General features: G+C 39.9%; 1 protein-coding gene and 1 long non-coding RNA gene across 24 annotated transcripts in view; one reads left to right on the top strand and one right to left on the bottom strand.

Moving 5' to 3' along the window:
- Positions 1–406: 406 nt before the first annotated feature.
- The window catches only part of LOC111242849 (octopamine receptor beta-2R-like), a 31,650-nt gene continuing 16,688 nt past the window's right edge, over positions 407–15,368 (top strand). For 10 of the 23 annotated variants that reach the window (XM_022787742.2, XM_086989449.1, XM_086989471.1 and 7 more), the window contains exon 1: positions 407–2,184. Coding sequence is in view for 3 of the 23 variants with exons in the window: in XM_086989449.1 (XP_086845575.1) it covers positions 2,111–2,184 (74 nt within the window). In the remaining 20 variants the exon portion in view is untranslated. Of the gene's footprint in view, positions 2,185–5,900; positions 5,983–7,085; positions 7,201–7,899; positions 8,368–15,368 lie in introns of those variants that run through there. The other 13 variants (XM_086989483.1, XM_086989451.1, XM_086989477.1 and 10 more) reach the window with 4 other exon arrangements.
- On the bottom strand, positions 8,530–10,429 carry LOC111242850 (uncharacterized). Its single transcript, XR_002670181.2, has 3 exons — positions 10,266–10,429; positions 9,452–9,600; positions 8,530–8,658 (listed from the first exon to the last, which is right to left on the bottom strand). It is a non-coding gene; the product is annotated as an uncharacterized LOC111242850 (long non-coding RNA).

Below are 15,368 nucleotides of genomic sequence, written 5' to 3'. Positions count from 1 at the left end.
CTCGCTGGTTTTCGCTTCAGCGTTAGTGGATACATGCCATGCACAGCCTTCACTATATGGGTAGGCATTGGAAAAATGCAAAATTCCATATCGTGAACAACTTTTTACGTTGTGTTAAAATAACATGAATAAATACTGGGAGAGTCACGTGATTGTATGTGCTCCGTCACCAGGACATCAACGCCGCATCTAGACATCTAAAAGGCAAATTTTAATATCCTCAATAGCGTACCTTCTTCCGAAAGCAAAAGGCCGTCTGCGCTCATCTCTCCCGAGCGCAATTTTCTATAGAGCTTCTCTCACCCACGTCGGTCTGGTCTACCCTCTCCCAGCGTAGGTCCTCGCCTAATCGTCAATGATTTGCCTGCATCCCGCTGCCAGGCTTTGCCATTATGGTGTAGTGAGTACAGGTAGCTTGAGTTTTGGGGGAGTGGTTGTCGCCCTTTCCTCGTTTGTTCCTCAATTGAGCGGCAACAGTGACAGGATGGGGCCCATTGGTTTCACCTAGTGCAAGTGGTCAAGTAAACTTCACCAGCAAACTATATAGGAACTGCAGAGTTCAGTTTTAGAATAAATATTTAGACGCCTATCTCTGGATACTTCTACTACCATTATACTTGTGCACTTATTAATCACTGCAAGAAGTAATAAGGCAGAAGATTTTAGCAATCAAATGAACACCTAATAGCAAAAGTAAGCGCGCGAAGCGGCCATTGCTTTTGCGTACTCGAGAAGGAAAAAGGTGCTTGGCAAGAGGTTTGTTAGCTAATGACGGACGTTCCAGCTGGACTTCCCTGTGAGCAGCGGTCTGAACTATCGCTCTCTCCAGCCTTCAGCAAGATATGCTGTCATTTCTGTCTGAGCAGCTAGTTCCGAAGCCTCTTGTGAGTACGGTACCGCCGTTTCGACGGGAGAAATTGCGTCAGAAAGTTTCCGCTAACTTAAACGCGACTCGAAGCTTGAAGACATTGACGTACACAACAGGACATACATTTTAGACACAATGAGTCATTGTCTTGAACTTGCTAGATAACGTGACCGCTAAGTAAGGTGATTGGTCATCGATTGTCGTACTGCATACCGAGAAAAACCTAGACAGAAAAGTGCTATAAGAACATAGAGAAAGAGCTTCATACGACAACAATTGCATGAATCGAACGGCCGGCTAAGTAGATATGGAAGAACTCACTCATAGAGTGTCATGTAAATGTACACGTGGATCCAAGTGACATCTATTCTACCAGCCAACCGCCATTTTTCTTCTGTAGATTAGGTTACTCTATTAAGTACGTGCGTACAGAGAACAACAATGCTACACCCATTCATATGACGGCAACACTAGATAGTCAAATGCAGCTTAAATACTAGAAACACCGACGGGACCGGAGGATACCATTGCTTTTGTCATACATTATTACACACTGGGAGCTACAGCAGTTCTGCGAAGATCTCTTTTTCAATAGTGTTAGGGGGCAAAGGAAGAAAGTTCTTCTAGCTGTTTGGGGCAGTATCAGACGCAAAATTCGATGATTAGAGTGGGGCGTTGAGGAAACTCGATAGAGAAGCCATGTGAACTATACGGATCATCCAGTACAGAAAATACTGCCAAAAATTAGGAGGTGACATATGGATCTCGTCAGCTATGCGCTCCACCTTCCGCCAAAAAGATTTTTGCAAGTCGGATGCTAACGAAAAAACGTTAGTTATAGCGCTTTCACGACGGTGATATAAAGTGATTTTGAGGCAAAGAAAGAACCTGGTGCTCAATCTGTGTGTGTACATGCACCATGAATATCTTATCGGAGTTGTCGTCTGTGTCGATTATTTTCGAAGAGATAGAAAACGGTTCGAAGGAGATAATCATGCTAAAAAATGGCTGGAATTCTGCATAATTGCTAGGAATAACAGATGTGTAGTATCAAGTTCGTGAAGCCGCCATTGTGCATCATTTCGGATACGAGGAAGCAAGACAGAATTGCAGATGAGAACGCTTTACTGAAACTGAAAGGGGCGTGTACAAGCCGGGTGTGATTTATTTACCTCTTCATTGAGTTGTTGTCTGCTATCGCTACAACCCGAAAGAATCGAAGTAGTTTATACGGACGTGATAATGATCAGATTTTCAACAGCGCCGGCCTGTGTCGGTACCGTGATGGACATATCTAGGTGGCAAACTAGAGCAAGGTATGTTGGGGTTCTAGATAATAAGAAATATTTGAATAAATAGATATTTTTGGTTTAAAATGCACGCAGTTCGGCCGGAAGTTTGAAATGGTACGATGGTGTCGAAGTTGTAGATGGAATAAAAATAGTAGAGGCTGGCTTGATGCGTTCTTAAAGGAATATATATTGTAAAGCAACAAAACAACTTGTAGCGATCCTTACTAGTTAAGCAATTTGTGTAGTATTCGGTTCTAGGGCATTGATTGGTAAGATAGCAGGGTTTACCGTCCAGCCGTCATATGCGTTTATATATGCAGTAGATTGAATTTCGAAATATATACTGAAAATAAATTTTTTCTAAATCAATTTGGAGCTGGCTGGAGCTCATCGAGAGCGGTGACAATCTTACCAGAAACGTTTTTGGCTAAGAGGATCAACACCTTTTAAATACGATGTATTTCGTTACTCGAGAAAAAGCACGACTACGCGTTCTGTGGTCCACTTCAGTGGTTTATGTCGGATATATAAGCTACGCATGCCGCAAAAGTTTCAATCAGCCTATCCAAATAAAAGCCACGAAAATCGTCTAGACAAAACGGCAAGTTATTATAACTTAGTCAACGAAACGTGATTCGTACAAGCAGGGAAAGTTATTTGTTTAGTGCACATAGGTGTACACATCATACGTACATAAGCTGCGTGTATATAAGGCTGTATGTGTTACAAACACAAGAGAATAATGTGACCTCAATTGTTTTAAGCGTAGGTAATTCCGAAGTGGAACTAAGTATAGAAACTCGTAGTTCGGCTGGAGGCTCTTTGGATTAGAATCCCTAGGCCACACCAAGGGCTGCGGGGCTTCCACTGTACTGTTACAGTAACTCGACTTCTCATACACCGTACGCCTATAACGAATTTAAAATTTGGAATATAGATTTTTATAATCTATGTCTGAAGCAATCTGCGGCACACATGTGCCGATGTTGTTTTGTGTGAGTATGGAGAACTTAAAAGACACATGGGCTGATGCGTACGTGCCGTCGTGTACAGGTTGGTGTGCATAGCAGTGGCTTACACTGTCGACATATATCCACAAAGACATAACTTAAATAAGTATAACATACATTTCAGTGCCAACAGAAAGCCAACAAGTGTATGTTAACAATAATGCTAACGTACTTTCGCGGGCTTTCTTACTACTTTCTTCGAATGCCAGCATTTGTTCTACAGAAAGTTCTTTAAAGCGATTTCATATGTATATAGCATAATGGTGGTATTCTTAGAGGTCGAATAACACAGTTCTGCGTATTATTTTACTTTCAGAGATCACGATCAATAGTTGTTCCCAAAGCCTCACTAGAAAATGGGCTAGTTTAATCATGAGGTGTTTGTGAGGAGTCACGCTCTCTAAGAACTGGGTTTTTTTGCACGTTGTACGGTTACTTACACCCTTCTCGATAGTATAAACTGGAAAAATGTTTTTCTCACCGAATTCAAGGTGGTCTTGTTTCGGAGTGAATCACGGACATATTAGTCTTGAGAACCAGGTATCGAGATCGATGCTCAAGGGCAAAACAGCAGGTGAAACATTCAGAAACATATAAAGTAGTCTAGATTAGAAACCGGTCGCAAACCCACGTCGTTTCATGTTGAGGGCTAAAGTTTTAGAACTTTGCTTAATACCCGTAATTAGACGTAAAACTTGCAATTTTCTTCAATTATACTGCCGTCTAGCAAAAGTAGTAAAAGAACGCAGCGTTCACAAACGGTATATTAGAGTGAACTAAAAATTGTATAATATAGAGTGCGCTACAAGTTCCCAGCGAATATTAATATCACAAAGTAAAAAACAAAAACGGGTTTGTTTTTCTAGTATGTTTTTAATTCTTACGCTCAACTGGCCCAGGCAGTTTTCCACTTCACATGGAAAACAACGATAGCCAAACGTCTTCTCACAGACCGCTTGCGTAACCAAATCAGTTACATGTAATGCCAAATCATGGGCCTACCCAATTTATTACAATCGCTTGTTTTTTACAATTTTATCAATGGCTTTAGGAATACTGTATTTCAGGCTGTGATTTTTTGGGTTCTACCTTATGGACGTTGTCTTGCACATAGCCCCATGGCAAAAAATCGAAAGGAGATAAATCATTGGACGGCGGCGGCCAAACAGACTGTCGCGCATCGAGATAGTTTCAAGTGAATTGGTTGTTTTCCGCAGTTTGTTTTATCTGGTTGAATGAAAGTCATAGGAGTTGCCATTTCGATAGTGAACATACACAATACTAGACTGTAGATTTCCAGACCATTACGAATCGTATGCGTTGCTCTGAGCATGGCTTGACACCCCGTCCTGTTTCGCTTCTTCACAAACGCTGACGACCCTCCAATAACATGAATAGGGTACACGGCGCACAGTACCACATCGGCTAGCCGTATATATAGCCATATATAAAGCTGTTTTATTGCACATATTCACGGCTGTAATTTTAGCTATTTGAATATATAGTGATCTATATGTATCAAGAATCACAGTCAACGTTATAACATTACATGCTAAGCCCGTTGACACATGATTAATTATCTTCTAACGTAACCGATTTTCAAAGAAAGTCTTCGGTGTTTCAAATGAGTAATGACAATTTTTTGTTATTGATATCTCGTCTGTTTGTATGCTCATTGTTATGATTTGCTCCGCATACCATTCGAGTCATAAAAATAGAGATTTATCAGCTAACAAATCTTCTGTTTTTCCCTATTCGAAGTCAATAAGCGAGAATAGATAGAATAACGACTCTACAGCTAGGAGTATTATCGAAAAGTGACTTGGCAAGTTAAAAAATGGCATTTAAAAAATCTGATCCACACAAAGATATATTTTGTTCGAGTTTCAGGGGGCTTACCCCAACCTCGTTGTAGTAGATCGAGTTATATCTCTTAGAAATCAGATCGTCACCTTGCTAGAGAGAGAATTGTTAACTTGCTTTCGGAATCTTTTTCGTTGCCGAACAGTCGCTCTCGTTAATTTATTTCATTGTCAGTCTATATGCCGAACAGAACGATGATATCGGCCATACAGAGCAAAGGAAAAAGCTATCTAATAGTACTAATAGCTATCTAGTATACACACATATATATATATATGCTGTCATCAGCGAGCAGGAAACGAAACACTGGGAGCAATAAACAAATATAAAAACGATCACATATTACACATTGAAACACATACTGTTCTCTGTGTTGTAGGTGTTTCATTGGACTCTGTCAGTGATCGTTTCTCGGCTACGCTGAATAGATACCTATCGGTGTCTCTCTAAAATGGCAATACGGGCAAAATTCAGTTCGAATTTAGGGATTCGTTTATTTAAGCAGCCTCATTCACAGGATGCGTATGTTTGCTTCCTTTCAAAATATGGCGTGGAAATGCCGAAAGCGATCATAATTTGGACATCGTTGAATACTCGTGATAGGAGTTCACCTATCAATTAGCATCGCGTTAACGTAATTTTCCGTTCCCATTGGCAGAATACAAAGGGTTTTTTTTAGCGAAACCTTAAAACAATAATGCTGGTGACCCTTTTGATATTGTTTACCAAGCACAACTCCTGTTGACGCCCAGCATATTACGCCCAGCTTTACAACCTACAAAACAAACCCATATTCCGACTAGAATTCACGTAGCAAAACAATTGACAAGTATCTTCATTGGTAGCTTCTGCGTTTTTCGCTTCCAGGGATATCTTGCAACTGTGCCTGTAGATTTCGCGAATACGAGAGATAAGCACACAACAAAGTTAACTTGCTTTAAGTTACCAGGTTGGTCCCTTTTTGACCGAGCTTCAACCTGCAAACCAATGATTGTACACGAGTGAAAAGAGCCAAGTTCCGTCCTGCCTTTTCTTTTAGATTTAGCCACTTTACGGTCAAAGAGTAAACAAATGTTAACTGAAATGTATACATATTATACATAGTATCTCTGCTTAACCAGCGGCAATGTTTGTCTATCTTAATTTTGCCAATGCCTCTTATAGTGGTTTCCAGTTAATATTGACTCGTAGCTTTGGGCAAGAGTTGGCTTGAGATTGGAGGAGATCACGACAGGAACGTAAACGATAGTATACAACTGAATCTAATTGCTAAGCGTACTTTTATAGCGAAATTAGGAATCTTAAGAATCACAGATCAGAGCTACGTCCGAAAAATATCCGACTGTGGAAAACAGAGACGGCTTTACCGTACTCGGAAATTGGTGAACTTCTGCAATATCGACTGGATCATGTTCAGCTGTCGATACAAAATACGACTGTTTCTGATTATTCTATCACCGGTACATTCAGATATTGTTTTGTATAATGAACACGGTAGATTCTGGTAAAACGAACCACAGTATTTAGGTTTCCTTCAAATGCCCTCTAGCAGAATTGGCTTCACTTTATTTCTTTGTTCTACCAGATAATTATTTTGCTATCAGATATAAGATATCATCCATCGGCAAACTCTGTAATTTGCTTCATGATATAACACTCTGAACGTCGCACACGGAATCTATGTATTAGCAGCCGATTGGATATATACTTTAAAATGGCGAGGACGCAAAGCGTTTGCAAATACAAGGTCGCGGGTCCTAGCTGCAGCAGCTGATATTCGGTAATTGCTTAAATGAATATATTTTTGGGGGCCATCTCAGCAAGCAGAGTCATTTATTTGACGTGGATATTGTTTACTATATTATATTTATTAGTCTTCTTGTTTATTCAAAATGTCGATCCTATATTTTTGCAGGATTACGACATTGCAGGCTTACTGTCATGAGCAATGGTCTTAGCCGTTACAAAAGAGGTACATAATGTGTGCTATTTGTTGTTTGCTTCCCTATGAAGCTCTGCCTTAATTTGTTTACTCTGATCCTTATTTTTCAGTTACCACACAACTGCCGGCAGGCTAACTCGAACAAAAATCTTATCCTTCGAGGTTGGTTAACTGTGGTCCTATTGCAATCCCAAGCCTGGATAAAAAGGTGGACTCCAATGTTCCGTATGTATGCCTGCAAGCGGATTTCATTAATTTGTCTTCTTTCTACAATGAAGATCCGCTAAATTAGAATTGAAACTAGTATAAAGGTTTTTCTTTTTGCGTTGCAGTTATGCAACGCATCTATTTACAACACATCGTGTTATTTTAATGAGATAGGACACGTGTACTTTCTAAGTAGAATTGTGTGTTCTACTGGTGATGACTCGTAAACTAATTTGCTTTTTGTACTACCAGTTATATTGCATTGTACGGTTGTTTCGGTTAGGGTTTGTTTCGTGTGCTGCCATTTAGCTTGACGACTGTGTATCGATATTGCGAGTTATCGTCATGTCGAAGCGCTCTTATCTGCGCTGTCTGGCCGCCATTGCCCTTCACCCCCTAGCGTTAACGAATACGAATTTTCAAAAGGGTCTTATTTTTGTTAGTGCCTTCGTTGTTGCGACTTGCGTATGCGTAGAAAGGACATTGATCTAATTAGAAGGCTGCATTTTCTTCGAAACGTTTACGCATTGTGTTCGTTATTACAACGATACACCTTTCTTCCTTTTGTACCGTGTCCTGTGGACAGAGAAACATATACACACACACACATAATAGATTCGATAAAATTGTCTGATTAGAACTAGAATGATATATTTGTTGCGCTATATAACTATATATTTAGAAACTCGGAGCAGAGTATGATGGCAGTAAGAGTCGAAGATGCCTAAGCTACCTAAACAGGCCATTCAGGTGTTTGGTTTATTGCCAGTTTTATTTGCTAATTTAATATCGCAAGAGATTCTGGGTCATTTAAGAGATTGCTTCGCTCGTGCAAACTCTATTCGTGCCTGTCAAATAGCTTTTTGTGGCCTATTGAATAGATTCATAACGGCTCATAGAACTACAGTGAAGAAGCCCTTCTATGCACTTTTAGTCCCAGGAACGTCTCGCTGGCTGGCTGGCTGGCTGGCTGGCGTATACACATATTTAAGCCAAAATTAAGATCGTTTCAGGAATGAAGTCTCCAACTGGCGTTTTTTTTTTTAAGATGACAGTCATTACGACCGGTGGTGGTAAAAGACTGGTGGATATCGAACGCGCTGAAGTTAAGCGACCTCGAATCAAAGTGAAGTTTACTCGACGATAGTTCGGAGCCGATCATCGCAGCACAAGTAGATAAGATGGGTGGGTACTTTGATAGTTTTAGCTTTCGACACGTTTTGACAACGCAATGCAACAATACGAAAATGATTTTAGGTGAATTATCTTTGAGCGGAGCCTTTTCACGCTGGAAAAGCCTTTTCTCCGGCGGCTTGTCAATAGAAAGGTTCGTCTAATAGACAAGTCGTCGTAGTGAAATTTTCGTTTAGACGTCTCGAGTATATATTATGTATCTGAAATACAAGCAGTGCGAGATCTGTTTGAACTGTATCTCTGACGTGGCTGCTGTACAACGATACGATGCACAACCAGAAGCTGAAACGACGCAGACGGGATAAAATCGCTCCATTGAATAACATGTTGAATAACATGTATATTGAAACATAATTTCAAGGCCATAGAAATAATGCGAACATTGATCAGGGGGAGTCATAAACAACAGTCACCTAGAGGGAAGTGCCGAATAGACTCTTTCGATTAAAATGATCAAGTATTCAATCAATTTTCCTTGATTTGGTTAGCAGCTCACTACTGTTTTGACCTGTTCATCAGAAATATCTGTGCGAAATTCCATTTCCAGTGTATGTATGTATATATATGTGTATATATACAAATGTATATATATATAAATAAGAATAATATACGGGCATATATGCTGTCCGGGCTACTATGCTGTTTACGCTCAAAAATCGGCGTTCAGTCTGGAAATACCGACGCGAAGGATGCCCCTCGAGGTGGTCGATCAGCATCTACGAATAAAAGTTGAATAACATATTCATGACATCACTCAACGTCTACCAATTGAACAATAGTAACTTTCAAACAACTAAATAATTCGACGAGGGTTGGCTTAACTGAAAAGTTCGATCGATATTTTTTGTACCGTACGGATTTACAGAAAATAATTTACTCGATTATGTTTCCATTGGAGAACCGTAACGGAATTTAAGCCCCTTTTTAATATGGATCATACAATATGTAGCAACAAAGAGGGTAGCGTGCAAATAAAAAAAGACCGACGTCAAAAAAAAAGTGATGCTAAGAGTTTGGTGGGATTACGTGTATTATACTGTCTGGCAAAGCAATTGTTTCGGACAAGAACACGTACCTTTTAGCTATCGGGCAAAAATGCATGCAAACGCTTCTGGTATCCGCCGTGTAGTTAGTACCTTCTCCGCCACTCACAGAAATCCCTTAATTGTTCAGTTTCAAGGAAGGGACGCAAAAACCATGTGGTAATTTTTTGCCCGGAAGATTCTAGAAAAAAAGGCGAAAGATCATCGAACAAAATGTCCTACTATTTACATTAGCTATACTATTGTAGGCTATGTAGAATATTTGTTTCAATGTATCTGTTATACGCGAAAAACGAATCGTACCTACGCTTCTTAAAATGCAATTTTTGTATAAACGATTTAGATTGAAGTCTTTCTTGAAGTCTATTGAACGATTCGATATGTCTCCCGAATTCACGAACGTACGTTTTGAAGGCAGCATTTGAAGTAATCATAAAAATAGTGCTTTAAAATTATGGTAAGGCTTTTTCAGTTTTTCTACAAAGCTAATGCGGTACGTCTAGCTCAGATGGAAAGCCTTCGTAAATCTTGGTGTTAGTTACTAGTACTAGTTTCAAACTTCCATCTAGTGATTAAATTTTGACTAACTTGCACTAACATAAATCATCTTTAAAAAGAAAGGAACTTTTCCTAGCTTGATTTGACATAGTCTTTCTATACTACCCAAGCTTTTTCAAAAGGAAAATCACAAAACAAAGGAAAAGGCGCTAGCCAACGTTATGGGCATAAGGCTCCAGTAACAGGCTATGCTAGCGTGAACTATTATAAGCCCAACAGATAAGTCCTCGCCGCCACTAAATAATGGAAAATTTTGGAACTATTTCTGCAAGTTGAAATTCAACTTACCGCTTGGCTCGTTAGAGAACATAGGGTATCGAATGATATTTTATGTGACGAGCTCGATCCATCTATTTCAAACGCACATTCTTCTCTGTTAGATTGTAAGTATGCTACAAGTATCCCATAATAGGGCAAACAAAGCATTAGTGTAGTGCAAAAGCTAGGAGTTTGTCTGCCCGCCTGATTGTCACAAGGCAAGCTTCAGGGTCTTCTTCTGCTTCCCTAAGTCGCCGATAGGTGGTAAAAGTTGCCAACGAGAAAGTGTCATCGAATTGGCCGAAGCAAACCATCGTGGGCCAAGATCTGGGCGGTCATTTCTTGTTCATTGTATTCATCTCGCAGGCTGAACTGTCAAGCGAGCAGGATGGGCTAAGGCGACTGAGTAGAATTTTCCGTCATTTACCAAGTGTTTGTGTTTTAACTATTCATAATTTGTGCGAACTCGGAACGTTGTTTTTATGGATCCGACTAAATCAACATATAGACTATTTATAGCATGCCAACCCCCAAAAAGTGCCTTTTTTGAGCCTGTGAACAAAAACAGTTAGAAACATTATCTTCTATAAACATATGATTAAGTGAGCGTAACAATGGTCCAAGTTTTAGGGATTGCTGACGGAAGTGTCTGTAATTAATATAACTGCGTTGTATGTTAAAAATACCTGGGTAGCGTAAGTAATAGTCCTAGTTCTGCCGACTAAGAAGCAGATTGACTGGTACAATGGGCGTGCGACGGTTAAGTTTTCATACAATAGCCTCAAAGTTGTGACATCTGCAATATCGGTTAGTTACTTTTTGGCAGCTTGTCAAATTCCAAGCCCTTATTTACCTAATAGTGTCGATCAGATATTATTAGCATTGCTTATGTGTATTTGTGTGTGTGTGTGTGTGTGTGTGTGTGTATATATATATATAACAGGTTTTCTCAAGCTTGCAGTTCGCCGTTAGCCATTTTCAGATAAACATGAGCATTTCTAGAGGAGTCCTGGGAATTGCTTGAGATTAGCTTCGGAAACGAGTGATCTAAGCTACCGAACAACTGTAAATAAGTTTATTTTTGTCTACTGAAATAAGTCTTTGCTTAGCTATTGAAACATACGCGCTCAATGGAGCGTGTCAGATACAAACGTTATTATACAGTGGCTGATATTGACTGTGGTATCGTTGAGGCTTATATGTCCCCTGGTGGCGTCGTGAGTTTTTCATGGCATCTAGTCCTTTGGTGAACGTCCACTGGGAACATATTGCAAATTATATGCAAGCAAAGTGGTTTAGTGCGAGTACGTTGTGCGTGTACGCGTTATCAAATCTAGTAAACAATGAAGCAGCCAGCAAACAGACGAGTACTACCGTACTGTAATTATTCGTGTGACAAGCGAAAAGAATATATATATGGTCCCACGCTTAAAAATGTTCCTCTAGGTACACACGGATTTTTGTCCTTTCTATCTGAATTAGCGTTCATCAAGAGCGTTTCGAGTTGTTTCGTTCGAGCAAAATAGCGTCGTTCAATGATAGTCAAAATAGGAACTTATCTAATGAGATACTTACGGACAGCGGGAATACGCCCTGGCTGTATGTTGTCGGGGGACAATACAGTGATCTCAGTTAAATGAACTTCTCTGGAAACGTAAATGTATCTTTGCTAACATAGCCATTCTCTCTTGAAACAGCGCGAAAAGCCTATCGGACTCGGCGCAAGTTTACTTACTAATTTGAGCCGTTCATTTTGTTGTTGTTACGTGTCACGCCAGTAGATAACAACTGGTAGCATCAATGTATAGGTTAGTAGAACTTCACTATGAACATCAAATAAAGTTAGAGAAGAAATGGTAGTTCGAAGTTTGCGTACACAGTATCCCAGTATCGCTGCATATCAGCTTGTTACTTCGACAATATATGATCATCAAGACATATCGCGACCGTTCGGTAGAACACCGTCTTCCATTTGACTAGCGCTTGCTTGTTTTTTTTTTCTTTCGAATAGAGTGCAAGTGCTGAGTATAACATATCTTCTGAACTTAACGTAACGACGTACAGCGCAAGGCTGATGGCGATTTATTGAATCAAAAGCGTCGCGTTTATTGTTTACCCCAAGAGGAACTTACTTGTCGCATGGGTATTAACAAATAAAAACATGTTTAAATGTCGTTGAATAATGAAAATAGTTATTTGCATATGCTAAAAACACTTGTCGATAGGCAAGCCGGCCTTTTCTACAGATGTTCAAAGATAGCAGAGTATAAAAAAGAAAAAAAGTACGAAGTATAGGGCCAAGGCCGTACGATGCCAACCAACGATTCAGTTGTCTCGATGAAACAAAACGCGCTGAACCCTGACAACGAGTCTTTACTCTTTTATAATAAACATACATCCAAATCACTACCGAGTCGATCTGTGAACAAAGCTGTTATCTCTATCGATAACCATAGACACCTAATATGAAGAATTAGACGCCGGTTTCAATACGCATGAAGGGAATCAGTATCGGACCGGTTATCTATCTAATCTGCCACATGCCGAGTGGCAAGCCCGCAGCGATAAGCATCACGGCTGATTATCAAGCTATTGTTCTAACCAATATACTCGGAACTAACTGTGTTAAAAAAGGTATCATTTTAAGCTATCACATTCGGGAATCATCAATATGTTAAGCGCTTAGGTCGACGGTATGCTGCGAAAAAATAAAAACATTGGGCTGATCAATCCCATACTTGGCAAAGTCGCACATACACACATATATAAGTACAGCCGAACACCTCTCAGAATGTACATAAATTAACGATATATACATCTCCGACCTACAGCGTCGATGTGCTAACGAATATCAGCTTCATTTGCAATATTGTAGAAGATCTTTTCAAAACGTCAAGAACTTAACTCGAGGTAGGAAAAGGAATGTTTTCATATGTATTTTCTACAGCTCCCCACTAGCGTATCTCGCCATCTAGATGGGGCTTATTTATTCTATGAAGGATCAACAACTAAATGTCTACGCGAGTGAATTATTTCAGCAAACGATTGCTTTGAACATTTTTTTTCTCCATGAGAAGCGGGTAAGCCGTTAAGACAAAGTGGCAAGGGTGCGTCTTTTACTGTATAGTGAGTTATCCAATACGGCTAGACTATACTATAGGAACGCATTACGTAAAGCGATGTACTTCAAATACCATCGTAACCTGGCAAAGGCAATTTCCAACGTAGCTCGCTGGCAGGCTCTGTTATGCCTGTTAACAAGCTCATATGTAATGTCTTGTTAACGCATTCGTAACTCTCTGTATACAATTTTGTTTGCACCCTGAATACAAACATCCCGTCGTAGCATCCAATAGCTGTAAAGTGCTTTCTCGTATAAGTCCTATTGGACCTATACGTTTCGTGCACGCTTTGGCCTTCTGAAATAGGTTATCATTTATAGCATTCCATGTACAGCACGTAGTTATTGTATATCTAAATCTTCGAGCAACCGCGTGACGAAGAACTTTCAGTCTCGCTGAATCCGGCCTTGACTTCGCTCAGAAAAGATCGGGAGTTAAGGAGCCACGCAGAGAACACTTGACGCGCTCCTAAGATTTAAGGGCACTTGATCATTTGAACACTAGCTTGCTTATATTATTTGAATTTTGTTCTATTGAAATCAGCGTCTAGTATCTTCACATGCCTTTATAGTTGAATTATTATGTGACCCAAAATCTTACCTCTCCAGAATGGACAAGCATCTGCCAAGAATTGGGCTACAAAGATTTCGTCTGCCCCGCAATCTCCTAGGAAGTGTCAGCGGATCGAATTGCTATTGCATATCTAGAAAACTGACTTTATAAAACTTGTCATTTTGCCTAACAAAAAAATTGTCGACTGTTTGCCCATTTTCTTCCATAGCCCGCGTATCTACAAAAAAAAATTCTACAAAAAAAACTTGCCTAAACTTCTATCAGCTGCCGTAGCGGGCCTATTATTATAGTAAGGCGAGGCCATAAATGCCTGCCGGAAGCTCAGCCCATATATTTTTCGGCTTGCTAATACCAACGGTCTACCCACAAAAATCGGCGGCTTAACAGATACAGGCACAACTTGTTGAACATTGTCCTTGCCGAGTGCGTCTAACAACATCCCCCTCTGGCGAATGCGCGCGGAGCACTGCATCGATCAGCTGAGAGCAGATGAATAAATAGTAAAACAGGCCAGAAAAACAAGAAGCCAGCAATGCATAGTGCTCCTACTCCCCAAAAACAGCCCAACAACAACGTGTACAGAAAAATTATAGATGGAAAAAAGTGTCGACCAATGCTTATTCGTTCGCAATACATAACGCAGGCAGAAGCGAGTAAGACAAAAGAAAATGCAAACTGCCAAAACGTTGAGATGCGTGCTATAGACATAGAGACGATACTAGGTGTACGAAGCGGTATCTTGACTATTCTTAGTATAGGCTAGTATTGTCGCTAATTGCTGGATAGATTCAACATTTTGCTTTACGCAAGAAGAGCCGAAGACTTGATTGATCGCTGACAACTTCATCTTTCCAAAATAGAAGATTCAGCAGTCTGACGAGGCAGTCGATACGTTAGAAAAACAAGTTTTAACGCCAATTATAATTTAGAGCAAATCCTTTTCAATGCGATAGACGTCGAAGTTACTGCGGCCGCCACTTCATTAATTTATGCGGAATGGTTCGTTCGTTATAATGATACGTCCGTATCGAAGGAGATAAGGCAATTACTGATAATTATGAAACATCATTTAAAGGAAGAACACAGTAATGGTCATGTCTGCTGTACAATTCTTTGAGCTTCATTAAAACGTATCTTTCTCCATGAGCTCGAAAACCCATTGTTAGGCTTCGTCTTGAACTGGTAGATTAGATCTGAATATTGCACAATAGGATCAGAAAACTGGTACAGCCTTAACCCGGGGACAGTTATACTGAATATTTTTGGTTCTATGCGCATGTGTGTCAATTATTTTTTACTCAGCAGGTAGAAACCATATCTAAGCGGGTCCGATAATCTATACATGGCTACAATAGAAAACTGGTCATTTTGTATAACGTATTATCTATGACAGTCATTACCAGCGATGATTAGTTTCTCACGAATTCATTCCTGGTAT

Source organism: Varroa destructor, unplaced genomic scaffold, assembly GCF_002443255.2.
Source record: "Varroa destructor unplaced genomic scaffold, Vdes_3.0 BEIS01000001.1, whole genome shotgun sequence".
NCBI classification, from domain to species: domain Eukaryota; kingdom Metazoa; phylum Arthropoda; class Arachnida; order Mesostigmata; family Varroidae; genus Varroa; species Varroa destructor.
The sequence above is the reverse complement of the archived record's forward strand: the minus strand, read 5'-3'. Positions and strand labels throughout refer to the sequence as shown.